The sequence below is a fragment of the Telmatherina bonti genome (genome assembly GCF_933228915.1).
Source record: "Telmatherina bonti genome assembly, chromosome: 14".
Lineage (NCBI taxonomy): Eukaryota > Metazoa > Chordata > Actinopteri > Atheriniformes > Telmatherinidae > Telmatherina > Telmatherina bonti.
In genome coordinates this window covers 22,905,162-22,918,601 of record NC_136612.1, presented here as the reverse complement: position 1 = coordinate 22,918,601, position 13,440 = coordinate 22,905,162, and the positions used below count along the sequence as shown (strand labels likewise).

Below are 13,440 nucleotides of genomic sequence, written 5' to 3'. Positions count from 1 at the left end.
TGTAGACATTCCTTCCCTATATTATTTTTAACGTTTGGTATCAGATTATTGACCACAAATTAATATCAGGTGTTAAATACCAACATTTAGAAATGTCATAGTGTTTAAAATAACTAATTACAAAACTTACTCCCATAATAATGGTGCATGCAGTGCATAGACTGCATGTGTGTGCAGTTGCGTCAATACCTGTGTGTAGAAGAGGAGATGCTCTCTCACTGTAAGGTTATCAAACAATACGTCATGCTGAGGACAGAGTCCCAGACTTCGCCGGATCAGAGCCATGTCCTGACAGATATCATAACCGCTGATATAGGCCCGGCCACTGGTGGGAGGAAACAGGCCTGGAACATGAAAGTGGCTGGATTAATTTTGTTTGCATGGCATGTTTAATATACAGCTTGTTTGCTAATGCGTTTCAATTGCAACCTGTAAGCATGGACAGTGTTGTGGTCTTCCCAGCACCATTGTGTCCCAGCAATACGGTGATCTGTCCTTCAAACATGTTCAGCGTCAGATCTTGTACAGCGTGTCGAGTCTTGCTGCCCACTTTAAACTCCTGTAAGAAGAAGCAAAAAAATTATATTCAGAATATTTTGTGCTAAAACAAATAAATAATTTCTAATTAGTTCTTACCTTAACCCCACCAACCTGGATCGTTATACATTAAATGCTGTACAGTGACCCCAGGTCAGTGTTCTGCTGCTTACCTTAGAAAGATGTTTAATTTTTATCCCAGAAACAAGCCCAGCTGGCTCCTCCTCTATAAACTCTCCTTTCAGAGCCTTTTCTGCATCCTCCTCTTCCTCTTTCTCATTCACCAAAGCCATGCGAGGGTTGCTGCACCAGTATGAAGGCTGCAGATAAGGTCATTCAAAGACATAATTTAAGAAATCATGTTATTTTACATAAAGAAAATTAAGGTATAATCATTCGTGGTGTGTTGTCACTTATCGCTGAGCCAGTTAGTTATGGGATAACATGAAGGAAGCAGAGGAACATTTCGGACAAACATTATTATTGTTTGTATATGCAAGATGGGATTATATCCTGGCCAAGCCACCGTTTGCTGTATTTTCTCACAACCGGAGTCAAACCTCCCTTTTTATGCACTACAGACACAGCATTCACACACAATGGATCGAGAATGAAATGCGTCACGGTCTAATCCACACCCTGCTGGCCGTCTCTCGAATTCCTGACAACTGGGAAATGGGTTAGCACAAGTTTATTTTTGCATAAGCACGAATGTGTGCGTAAAGGAACACCATTTCGTGATGGTCTACAGTCGCTATGAAGATAAACGTTATTTGTGTTGGCTGGAGAGCTTCAGACATTTCCTGTTTTTCTCACTATCTGAACCTGAAGACTTCCTCTAGTCAATTTATTGGGACCTCTCTCTATACTAATCCCCTCCACTCCCACTATATCAGAGCTGCTTTCAATGAGATGGATGCAGCTGTGTCTTTAGACAGTTTAATCTCAGAGGAGACCTTGGCCCTGATGTAATTTGATGGGGCTGTAAGTGCTAAATTCCATCAACTCGCAGCACTCAGCAACACAACTGAGGTTCAATCCTTCTGCAATACAGCTAATTACAAAAGCAGCACAGCACTGCTTGACACTGTGAAAGGGGATAACAACAACACAACCAGAGCATTAGAGGGATTTTTTTTGTATGTGACTTCTTCTTATTGGTTTAATCATTTTATTTTAGGTTTGAAACACAGTGATATTAACCCCTTTCATGCATCGGGGCCCTGTAGTGGAGGCCTATTGACAAGCTTTTTTCTTCCATATTCATGAATGAGAATAGTATTTTTGTAAATAAACCACTTCAGTGGATGTTAGTGAGTCATCCAATACGTTTCCACTCACTGGAGAAAAAATAAATACGTGATATAATTGAGCATAATGTAATTACACAAGCTGGTCTTTGCGATAAATAGGAAAATAAAATGATACAGCTTTATTTTATACAAGATTTCCATCATAGAATTATGATTTTATATTATTTTATAAAGATTTTATAGAATACATTAAAATAAATCATAAATTATGATAAATATTAAATATCACAAATAAACAAAAAAGTATCATTGCATATGTCTGTAGAGGTAAAATACTGTATTTTAAAAAATTTTGATTTTTAAAAAAAAAAAAATTAATCTATGCATGAAAGGGTTAATGATATAACAGCTGAAACATATAACAACTATATCTGCATTGGACTGTTAATATTCCCAGTGACTGCGTTCATGAGTGCAAAGCTTATTTTAAAGCATACCAGTAAAAAGAAGTAAGATGGCAGAGGCACGCCATACTCCCCAGGAAAAACTGCCTCCATGTACCAGGCCACGAGTCCATACAGCACAGAGTCAAACAGCAGCAAGCACAAAACCTGGCCCATGGAGAAGTCATCATCCACTGTCACAGGCTCAAACAAGTGTGACCACTGGATTCCTGTACCTGAAAAGCAAAATGTGTACACATATAAATGTAAGCATACATATTTCTTAGAAAATCACAGAATCAAAAAGTAACAAGGAAATAAAATCTACAATAAACAGGCAGCAGTTTGACCACAAACCCATCTCTCACCTTTGCCTTCAAACATTCCTATGAGCTGTGCTCCCATGGCCATAGCCACATTGGAGATAAGGCAGGCTGACACCTTCTGGGCATGGCTCAGTAAGTCATAGCGTGGCCACAGGAACAAATAAGGCAGGTAGCTGAGGAAGTACAAGAAGCCGCCCGCTGCTGCTGCAACATTTGCTACATTCAGGCAGAAAAACAACAATCAGTGCCTTAAAAATGTGAGGATCTGACAAGAAAAAAAAAGTGAATTTAGCTTTTATGTGTGTACTGCTAGCGGATAATCTCAAATGAATGAAAGGGTTTGCAGATATAAGAAAGGCCTGACAAGCAAACATGTTTTATTATGTCTATGAAACCCATTTCCCCTGAAAGTAAATTTGAAAATGCTGCTCAGATGAAACATTAAGGAGGACAAAGGCAAGAGGAAGTTGAGTCATGTGAACAAGGAGAGTGACAGACTTTTAGTGCTGTTTTTGTTCAAAATTTCTATAAAGCACAGCAAGAACTCTTAAAAGACCACTTGTTGCAGACAATGTGGCATTTTGAGCCAGCTTGGAACATGCATTGATCAAAACCCATTATCTGTTCCCTAAAGGTACATCAATGTGTGGGCAAGGAGCATCCAGACAACTGTAGACACAAGCGGAAGGGAAACAGCCGTATTTGTACAAAAATGACGAGGATGTCACAGCAGGAAGCTGTTTGTTATCTTAACCTCCCATCTCACACTCCTCCCTTAATACACCAACTAATCTTTAATAAGCAAAGGCCTAAAAATCTAACTACATTTTAATATACAGTAAAATATTATTTTGTATGCTTGCACCTAACTATCCAAAGTGTCAAATAAATACACTTTACATAGTTCATTCACAATGAAACAAATAGGCTGGAATGCAGCTGAGATTTGGAGCAGGTAGGAGAGGTTGCCAAATATCACAAGTTGACTGTTGTTCTTGCTGCACAGACAGGTTAGGATGAGCAACATCAGGGGAAGAAAGGAGGAGCAGGATGAGATGAATAAGTGACACTACAGAGTGTCAAAGTAATCCACAGAAGCTAACTGGGGCACGCAATAAACCACACTAAATTTAGGAGACAAAAAAACAACAACACATCTAAATAAGAGAAACACTTAAACTAAAGCTTTTCTCCTCCTCAGCTGCTTCCACGATTTCTTATGATTTTTTTTTTCTTTTTGACTAGTAGGTAATTAAAAAGTAAATAATTTCTCACATACAACTGCAGAAAAAGCTACTTAAACCTAGCCTGAGAAGAATTTGCAATCTGAGCTGCTTTTAGGAAAGCTGGGAGGAGATGGATGCTGGTCTGAAAGGGAGGCTTTGAATGAATGAAAGAGCAAAGAAAAGCAGCATGAGAAAAGATTTGAATAGCTTCCTTTATTGTTAAGGTTGTCCAGGCTAAGCAGTTCTTGGATTTCACACAACTGTGAAGAAGTCCTGAATTAAAAATTATTTGCCAACTTTCAGATTGAGCAAAACTCTCATTGCCAAGTTATATAAAATTCGTCAAACATCAAATATTGGCTCTCACAAACTATTGTTCTTTGTGTTTTCATTTCTGATTTTATTCTTCATATGCACAAAGAGGAGTAAAGCATGCAGAAGGAGCGCAAAGGAAGTACTTGCTACTGCACAAGCTTTACATTTCAGGAAAACAAAAGTTGTGTAAAAAAACATTTTCCCAAACAAACTTACAGTGTTCAGAAAAAACTGACAGCTACAAAGAGACGAGCAAACCGATAGAGACACCCACCTCGTGAGAAAAAGGCACTGATCATGAAGCTGAAGTTGATGGTGGCCACAGTGAAGAGCAGCAGGAAGACAAAGACCAGTGAGGGGTCGCTGTGGGTCAGCACAGCCCCGTTAGGGCTCACCTACAATAACACATCCAGTTACAGTGGACAGGGATTTAACTAAATTACACCTCATGGGAAGTTCAGATGGTAACTAGAAGCAATTTTTTTTTTTTAAATGCATGAATGAATGAATTAAAGACACTGTGGAGTCACGTTGGGTGGTGCTATCCGTTAATAATCAAAAGTAATCAATTGGTTTTAAAGATCAATAAAATAATACTATTCCATATGAGAGGAAAACTGAAAATAATATACTTTATTATCATTATCATTATTATCATATTAATGTAAGCTATCGCTGATCATATTTTACTAGTAAACAAAAACGTTGTAACATGTAAATATACTGTTGCAGCTACGCAAGTTCCCTTCTCATTCCCATTCATTTCACTTGGAACAATGACTCACCTGGATACAAAGGAGCACAGTTACAAAAAAGACTGAAATGGACAGAAAGAGGAAGAACATCAGGAACCAGGCACTCCAGTGGAGCCAGTTGCTGAGTCCCATCATCCTCATGTACTCCTGCAATGCACAACAAAAGGGCAACAGTCTTAATTTGACATATGATAAACCAATTTGATGCACTCAAACACAGGTTCATACACTCACCTTAAGCTTCCTTTCTTTTTCCTGCACTACAGCTCGTACTATGTTGAGGGAGGTGTAGGTGAAGCTGAGTACCAGCAATAGCGGCAGCTGGTTCTGAATAGCCAGGATGAAGACATCATATATAAAAGCGGGGAAAGGAAAGCGTGACATGACCACCCTGACCTGACGCAGCAGGTGTGCAGCAGTGGTTCTGTTGTAGGAGCGCATGATGGCTCGATCCACTGCATGCTGCACTGCCAGGAAGCCCTCTCGGAAATAGCCTTAAAAAGAACAATATATATATATATATATATATTTTATCTACACCAAGAGGATATGTTATCATCCCTAATTTGGGTCAAAGAAATGACTCATCATCACACAAACCCACTTAAAACAGGACCTGTCCAACAAATCAAAAACCTTTCAGCCTCCCTGTGAATGTTAATATGAAAATGAATAAGTAGCTTTCTGAAACAAAACTGGAGACATGACTAATTCTACATTTATGGATGCAAATCCATCCCCGTGTGACTCTAAAAGCTGTTGTCACACTGACTTTGCCTTTTAGAGTTGGTGTGTTGTTAAAAAAAATACAAAAAGGCTGGTCAGTGTGTTATGCAAAATGCCAATCTCTTATCAAGTGGTAAATCAAACGAGCAGCAATAAAAAGGAAAAAAATTAAACTGAATCAACAGCAGATGACCCCTCTTGCGCAGTTCCAGGCGCCTCACATATTAACTGCAAATTATGTCAAAGTGCACCTACCAAAAAACACTCAACTGGCCAAATATGTGTAGGCGTGTGGTTGCTATGGGGACACAGCCTCAAGAATGAAATATTACTCAAGATGTGATGGAAAAAAAGTTGTTTATTAACTTAAAAAGAAAAAAAAAGCTTTTTTTTTTTTTTTTCTTTTTTTAAGTGCAAGTTATATTTGAAAAACAAAAATAGTAATTAATAAAAACAAATAAATGGATGTGATGATGTAAACATATGGAACATCCCACCTGGTGTGCCTCCTTCCTTGTCATATTGTTCTCGTGGCCCTGGAAGCTGAAAAAGTGGAAAGAGGCTGAGCGTGTGCCAGTCCAGGTCACTGTTGGGGTTCAGCTCTGACTTCTCTTTCGCTGGGGCGTCACGGGGGGTGAAGGTGAAGCGCAGGTGGTAGCTCACCTGTAAATAAAGGACAGGCTGAGTGCGGTCAAACAAACAGCTGAAAGAGGCAGCGCGTAGTGAATTTCATGCAAATTTTGTTTCTAGTTTCATTTAACTACAAGTGATGTGAGTGGATTTTTTTCTGGTCGGTTCACACACTAGCAACATCTGTTTTGGTCTATTTCTGTTCACCCCGTTTCAAGCAGAAGTTGTCTGATGAAAGAAAAATGTTCTTCTATAGCAGTAACCTTGTTCAGCAGTGCAGGACAGTTGGTAGGAATTTCAGATATTTTATTGTCATGGTCTGAGGAAAATAATACAACACTGCACATCTGTGAACATTTACCTTCAGTGGGAAGGCCCCATCTAGTCAGCACTGACAGCAACTAACAGCGTCTAGTTACAGTTGATCAGTCATGCACATCAGCTTGGAAAAAATTAAATGAGTATGTCTAAACACAGCTAGGATGTTGGCGAGTTTCATTAACTTAACTGCTTGCTTCAGGTCATTCAACAATTTGCTGAGTATAACGTTAACATTGTTCTTCTATTAGCCACTGCTCACCGCTACGGAAGAAATATGGGTCTGAATCTTCTCAATTCCTCTAACAAACTAAATTTGCAACCTTTCTAACCTCTTCTGAAGTCCACAGAAATCATCTTTCTTTGCACCAGGATGCACAAACATAAGGTGGGACATGAGATTTTTTTGTAGGGCCGTGTTTATTTAATGAAAAATAGTTTCTACTCACACCTAAATGTCATCCACTGAAAACAACCTTGCTCTTAGTTCACCACCAAAGCAACTGGTAATTCTTTAGGGTCACACTCTATACACATACACAGTATGTTTCTATTACTTTTTAGACATAAATATTGTACAATATTTTAGGTGCTTCTCAAAAAGAATAAGGAAAATTCAGAAGGCTTTTAATTAATACAGTCAAAGTCTCTGAAGGAGGAGAATAAAAAAAAGAGAAAAAGATCAATTTTCTTCATTGTTAATTGTATTATTTTGATAATATTCTCTTATATATTACCACAGTTGTTCACAGTCAAACATTATCACTACACCTCTAACGCAAGTCTCTCTTCAAGTAGACATTACCAACTCCGATCAACTTGACTCACTTTAGGTCCTTTTCCATTAAAACTGAGTAACGATTCAACATCGAAGGAGACTTCATAGCAAGGAGGCCTTGAAGTCCCATGACACCATTTGTATGCAAAGCAAACATGACACAGCAGAAGTTTGGTAAATAATATGATTCACTCTTTTATTGACGTGAACTTTGGGAGATGTGAGGCCTTAAGTGTATCAGATTCTTCCCTAACAGCCACAACAGACAAACCTGTGATTTCTCATTTGTCAGGTTTTTCTGGCTATGCAGGAAGACACATTTCATCTCAGCCACTTTATTTGTAAAATACCATCACATCCACAGAGACTTTTCCTTCTTTTCAAACCACAGCTGATTAACATGTAACCCAAGAGGATTTGAGGAAGGAGACAAAGTACCTAAACTAGTCTTACTAGTTTACCTCAGTAACAGGAATTCTTGACCTCATGCTCAAATGTAAGTACTGTGCACCTGTCACTTTGTGACACAGTGTGTGACAGTGTGTACGCTATTGTTCACCTTCAGTGGCAACGGTTCATCATCATGGGTGAATGGGTGTTCGAACACAACAGCCGCCAGCAGCTTTTCTGACAGGGGGTCATTTCTCACATAGTTCTCAAACTGCTCCTCCGTCTCAAAGCCCCGAACTGGAACAGAAACAGACACACACATAAACACAAAGATTTCTGCATTAATTGTGGTCTGGGATTCAACTCATGTGCAGCTGTATCCATGTCCGTCTCATGACCTGACCTTGCTCCAGATCATTCTTGCTGACAATCAGGAAATTGGTGAAGACACAGTCAGCATACTGAAATCTAGGACCAGTTTCATCAATACTATGGGTCAAATTCCAAAAAGTGCACATGAACTGTGCTTCAACTCATTTAAAGTGAAGAATTACATGTCAGGAAAAAAAAAACTATGCATACATAGGTAACATACAACCCTTTTACTTACTATAAAAACTATTATTTTCCTGGTATGGCCCAAAAAAAAAAAGAAAAATCAGATTTACTTGCTTTATCAAACACCCATGAAGGTATTCTGAGTTTGGCAAGGAGGATCAGTATTGCACAGTGGTGCCGGGGTAAAATCTGGGTCACAGTCATAAAATAAACACTTGCATAAAGACACACCGAGGGCACAGAGCGAAAAGCAAACAGCTGCCAATTTCACAGGCTCAAACGTTCACTTGATACACAGCTGAATGGTTATTAGTAAGTTAACCTTAAAAGAGCTTCTTGTACCCGAGGAGCACTACTGCACTGCCAGGAGGTGAAAACAACAGCAATAATCAAAAGCAGGGAAATATGGGAAAGCATACACCTCGTCCTTACTGTGGTAATCCCTTCCTTTCGGCATAAAATCTAAGCTTCGGAACATTAAACAGCAGATTTCTGTAATACGGTGTGTCCATGACAACACTGAAATTCAGCATTGATAACTCCCCTCCACCTTTCCCACTGAACGTTAAGACCAGTTAAATTATTCATTCATGGCTGAGCTGGGATTTCAGATGGCTGTGCACAGAACAACCTGCAGTTATACAAATCTGTCTATCTGCCCATGTCAGCTTCACACCGCAGAGCAGTGGGTTTCATTTTTGTTGAAGGCCTGTCGGCAGGAAACTAAATATGTAAACAGGCTGTTTGCGCACCTATCAGTCAGGTCTGCTTCCTGGTTTTACTGGTGTCACACAGAGGTGTGCGCGAGCGTGTGGACAGCAAATGACACCCCGGCGTCCCGAGGGAGCAGGGAAACATCCTACAGTAATACACTTACTTCATTGCCCTGTCACAAAGCCCAGCTGATATGCAGGGCGTGCCTGTTTTCTCCTATGAGGGCCGTTTCTGGAGAAACCAGTATTCCCCGCTGTGTCTTGGACTACAAATGTTGACATGGCTCTGTCATTTTGTTCACTTGTTACAATGGTGGTCCCAGCTATTTAAACTGGGGATATGAACCAAGACAACATTGTTGAATATACTACCTGTTTTATCCATATCACTCACCTGACGATATAGACAGGCTGCCTCGCACATCCTCTGCAACTTGACGCACCACACTGGAGTTACTGGGAACATACGCCAACTGTAAGCTTTTCAGGAATGATTTGGGAAGATTGTCAACGGCGTAGCTCTCATAGGTTGTGGCATTTGGGAAGTCCTTAGAAGGAACCTTCTGGCGCAGCACGATGAGGATGCCGGAGAAAAGCAGGGGAAGAAGTATCTCCACCAGAGTTACCAGGATTTGACGTTTCTGAAGAATGGAAATAGGGTGTTGGGAATATTACATATAACTCAGAACCTTTCGTAAAAATTAAATAAACTCCTTTAGGCATCACAAAACACAAAATGGGGAATTTCACCGTGTTTTAAAAAGTCAAACTCCACATTTTTTTAATCACAATTTGTGGTTTACTCTTGTCATTCATTAAGATGTGGCTTCATTTACAAGAAGGCCTCCTTTTCTTTGGTAGTATAAACTGACTTTGACATATTAATGCTATGAATCCGTCAGTTTTGTTCTTGTTTCAATTTTGGCTTTTCCACATAAAAAAAAATGGCTTCAAACTACCAAGCAGGCGCGGAAGCCCCATTCGCCCGGCTGTACTTTGGCAGATGTTTTACGCCCGATGCCCTTCAGAGAACACATGTCCTCCTCAAGGTTGCAGCGTAGGGGAGCGTGGCCACTAACCTTCGAATCACAGGGCAAGCGGCTCTACCATATGAGCCACTGCCACCCAGAATCAGTCAGTCTTATTAAAGTACCAATATCAGTAAATCAGAAGGACTTATCAACCACATAAGAGTCACATTTCCAGACTGTACAAATCTTGATTTAGATTTCTCCTAATAGTCTCATTTGAACAACACTGAACTATATCAAGCTATGCACTGAATATTAATACCTTTTGGGAATGAAAAATTACAATAATGTATTATGCTATCTTACTTAGATCTAGACTAAAACTAATTTAAACATTTTTTTACATTTAGACAAAGTATTTCAGGTTTTTGTTGCAGTTGTTTTAACAACACTGACAACTCATCAACCCAACTCTTTTAAGCTTCTATCCCCATCATCAGTGTACAGCAGTGTTTCTCAATTCTGGTCCTAAGGTCCCCCTGCCCTGCCTGTTTTATACATGATCCTCCTCCAAAGCACCTGAGTCAGATTATTGAACTTCCTCATCAAGTGTGCAACCTGTTAACGAGCTTTTATTTCATTCAGGCGTAGTAAAGTAGGGTTGCCTATAAAACATGCAGGGCAGGGGGCTGAGGACTGGAATTGAGAAACACTGGTGTACTGTAACACTCTTAGCCAAAATATATCCAATAAAAATGTTATTTATGTTAATGCATTGTGACAAACTGCACCTTTTCGCTCTTGGTTTGATGAAACTAAAGTCACTTACTTGCATTTATCTTTGCAATGCTGTCACACATTAGATACTGTAAACTCTGGGCTCAGGTTGGATCCTCTGCTTTGTTTCATCATACACTCGCTCACCACCATATTTGTACAATCCATGCCTCCTTTATCTACACTACCGAAAGACATTTACCCATTGGTTTAAATGGAAGAGTCTGTCCAAACTTTTGACTGGTATACATTTGTCAAAAAAGTTATTTACCTCATATTCTTTGACACAAGTACAATGTGTTGATATTTTTTTATCCTGATGTTTTTACAGTTATTTCTTTTAATTGTATTTATAAACTAGTAAAACTGTGTTCGTCAGGAATCATGTTTTTGTTTGGTTTTTATTTTGTTTTGCTTCCTTTATGACTCAAAAATATCTGCCGTGCAATCCCTCTTGTCTTCCTGCTCACTTTTTAAAAGATTTTTTTGGTTCCTGCTGTCAGAGTTAAACCAAGTCAAAAGCAAAAATAAAGTTCGTATAAATTAGAAATGTTTCTTTGGAAAGATCAAGTCAGCATCTGATCTGTAATCACCTAAGATTTAAAGATCCAAGGTTGCTGAACTGGAAATAGGTCAAAGTTACCTAAGGGGAGGGCAAGATACAGTGTATAAAACCTGCGAACTGCAAATGTAAAATATTAAAAGACCTGCACATATGTATGCCGCAAACAGGCCATTCCATTGCACAATAGCCGAGACGTTGTGAAATCATTGACCAATATTAATATTCGGCTTCATACCTGCAGCTACTCGGAGCAATAAACAAACAGAAATGTGCCAATACTTTATGCAAGGAAAAATCCAACATTGTTGAAAAAAAACTACCCTCCTATCTTCTGTACACTGACAGACCTTGAATAAGATGATATGGTGTTCTGGAAACACAATAGAAATATTTGACAGTAACTGTTTGTGCCTCTTGATTTAGTCTCCTGCTCTGTGTCACAGCAATTTAAAAGAAAGTCAAATAAAAGGTGCATGTAGTGACTTCCCATACAGACAACTATATAAGGCTAAAGAAAACATGTGACAACCAAAAATGCTGACCTTGCAAGAGCTGTGCAATAACAACACAGCAAAAACATATTTTTATTACTTCAAGCAGCTGGATAACATCTGAAGTTGTTGAAGCTAAATGTTAGTCAGCTTACCATATTTATGATTCCCCATAAGCCTATTACTAAGATGCTGTAACACAGGCAGTTTCTTTATAAACACAGCTACTTACTGACAATAGACAGTCGCAACCACATCAGAACCAAATAAGGACTGAAAAAGTCTGGATGTAGGTGCATCTTCTTCTAACTCACCTGCTGAAGATAATTTTTCCACACCAGCAGTTCAAATTGTCTCAGGATGGCCATTTTAAACAGGACACAGCTCAGGAAGCTTTCTACAGAACCTGGAGACAGGCAGAGGGGAATATTTTTCACTTCTGATTGGTAAATGAACATTTCTTTGGAATGGCTGTGGTGCAACTTAGATCTCTCAGTTTCCATTTACTTAAAAACAGAAGAAACTTAAATAGAGAAGTGAAATTGAGTAATCACTTGTAATAAAAAATAAAAAAAGAGCATAATGCTTCAGTTATGTTCAGTAATTGTACATGTATGAAAAAGGTGGTAAATACAGAAAATCAACTAAATGAGACTGAGAAGCGCGATAAGAATCCAAAAGTGAGTTTGACCAGTTTGACCAGTTTTGGAAATGGATCTAAGGGGTAAAAGTGGACAATGGAAAAAACAGAAACCAGGCCACTGACATTCACACACACAACAAAGAAAAATTACCAATTTAACCGACACATCAATAAAACGTGTTCACAGACAAAGAGCTTCTTTTAACATGTATGCCAAGCAGATGTGACACAGTCACACATGCATAGGATGTAATTAACACAATATGATCAACAAATTTAACAGTTAAAGCCCATTTAGCATCAAAAGAGTCTCGTACACAGATTTGTACTTAGTTTTGTGACCCATTTCACAACACATAACGACTTCTGAATGTATCAACACAAACAATGCCAGGACTGTCTAATTTTCACACTGGTTTCATTCATCCTGAGAAATCAGGGGTAATTTAGCAAATCATACGTTTAACTGAGTTCAGTTGACCATGTGCTGCAAGTTAAAAACAAGCATTTCTTTATTAACGTGTCTTACCCAACAATAATCACATATAAGCTGTAAAGGACGTGGATTTCCTTAAACTGCAAACAGTCATTCTCTTCTCTGATTGGTCTAAAGATGAATTCCGACTCTCCTGATTGGATAAACAACTTGTCCGTCAATCCCGAAGGAGTCCGATGAGGCGTAAATAAGCTAGGAATACACGAACTATTATATGACCAAATCACGATTGGAAAACAATTTAATACCATATAATTAATTATATGTCCCCCACTTGACTTGACCTTTGATTTCTTATTACATGAATACGTTTAGTTACCTCAAAAACAAGGGTGTCGGTACATGAATTGTACGAGCAGTGGTCCCCTCCGCTTCCAGCCAGTCGAAGTGAAAACAGTTCCCTTCTTATTGTCTTAAAGTATCAAAAACATTACTGCGGGGCTTCTTGCTCCACCGACTCTATTGATGCTCGACTACATTGGGTGAGGCTAAGGATGCCTGATGCACCTTTATCCCCTCCAGTTTGCTG

The 13,440-nt window shown here is 39.0% G+C and overlaps 1 protein-coding gene across 1 annotated transcript in view; it reads right to left on the bottom strand.

Moving 5' to 3' along the window:
* Positions 1–12,140, bottom strand: part of abca3b (ATP-binding cassette, sub-family A (ABC1), member 3b) — a gene marked incomplete at its 5' end in the record, with an annotated part of 41,733 nt that extends 29,593 nt beyond the window's left edge. The window contains 12 exons of the mRNA XM_079252850.1: positions 190–344; positions 430–559; positions 711–857; positions 2,288–2,469; positions 2,602–2,775; positions 4,375–4,495; positions 4,886–5,002; positions 5,090–5,349; positions 6,079–6,244; positions 7,867–7,994; positions 9,363–9,609; positions 12,087–12,140. Of these exons, the coding sequence (XP_079108976.1) occupies positions 190–344; positions 430–559; positions 711–857; positions 2,288–2,469; positions 2,602–2,775; positions 4,375–4,495; positions 4,886–5,002; positions 5,090–5,349; positions 6,079–6,244; positions 7,867–7,994; positions 9,363–9,609; positions 12,087–12,140 (1,881 nt within the window). The remainder of the gene's footprint in view (positions 1–189; positions 345–429; positions 560–710; positions 858–2,287; positions 2,470–2,601; positions 2,776–4,374; positions 4,496–4,885; positions 5,003–5,089; positions 5,350–6,078; positions 6,245–7,866; positions 7,995–9,362; positions 9,610–12,086) is intronic.
* Positions 12,141–13,440: the final 1,300 nt, after the last annotated feature.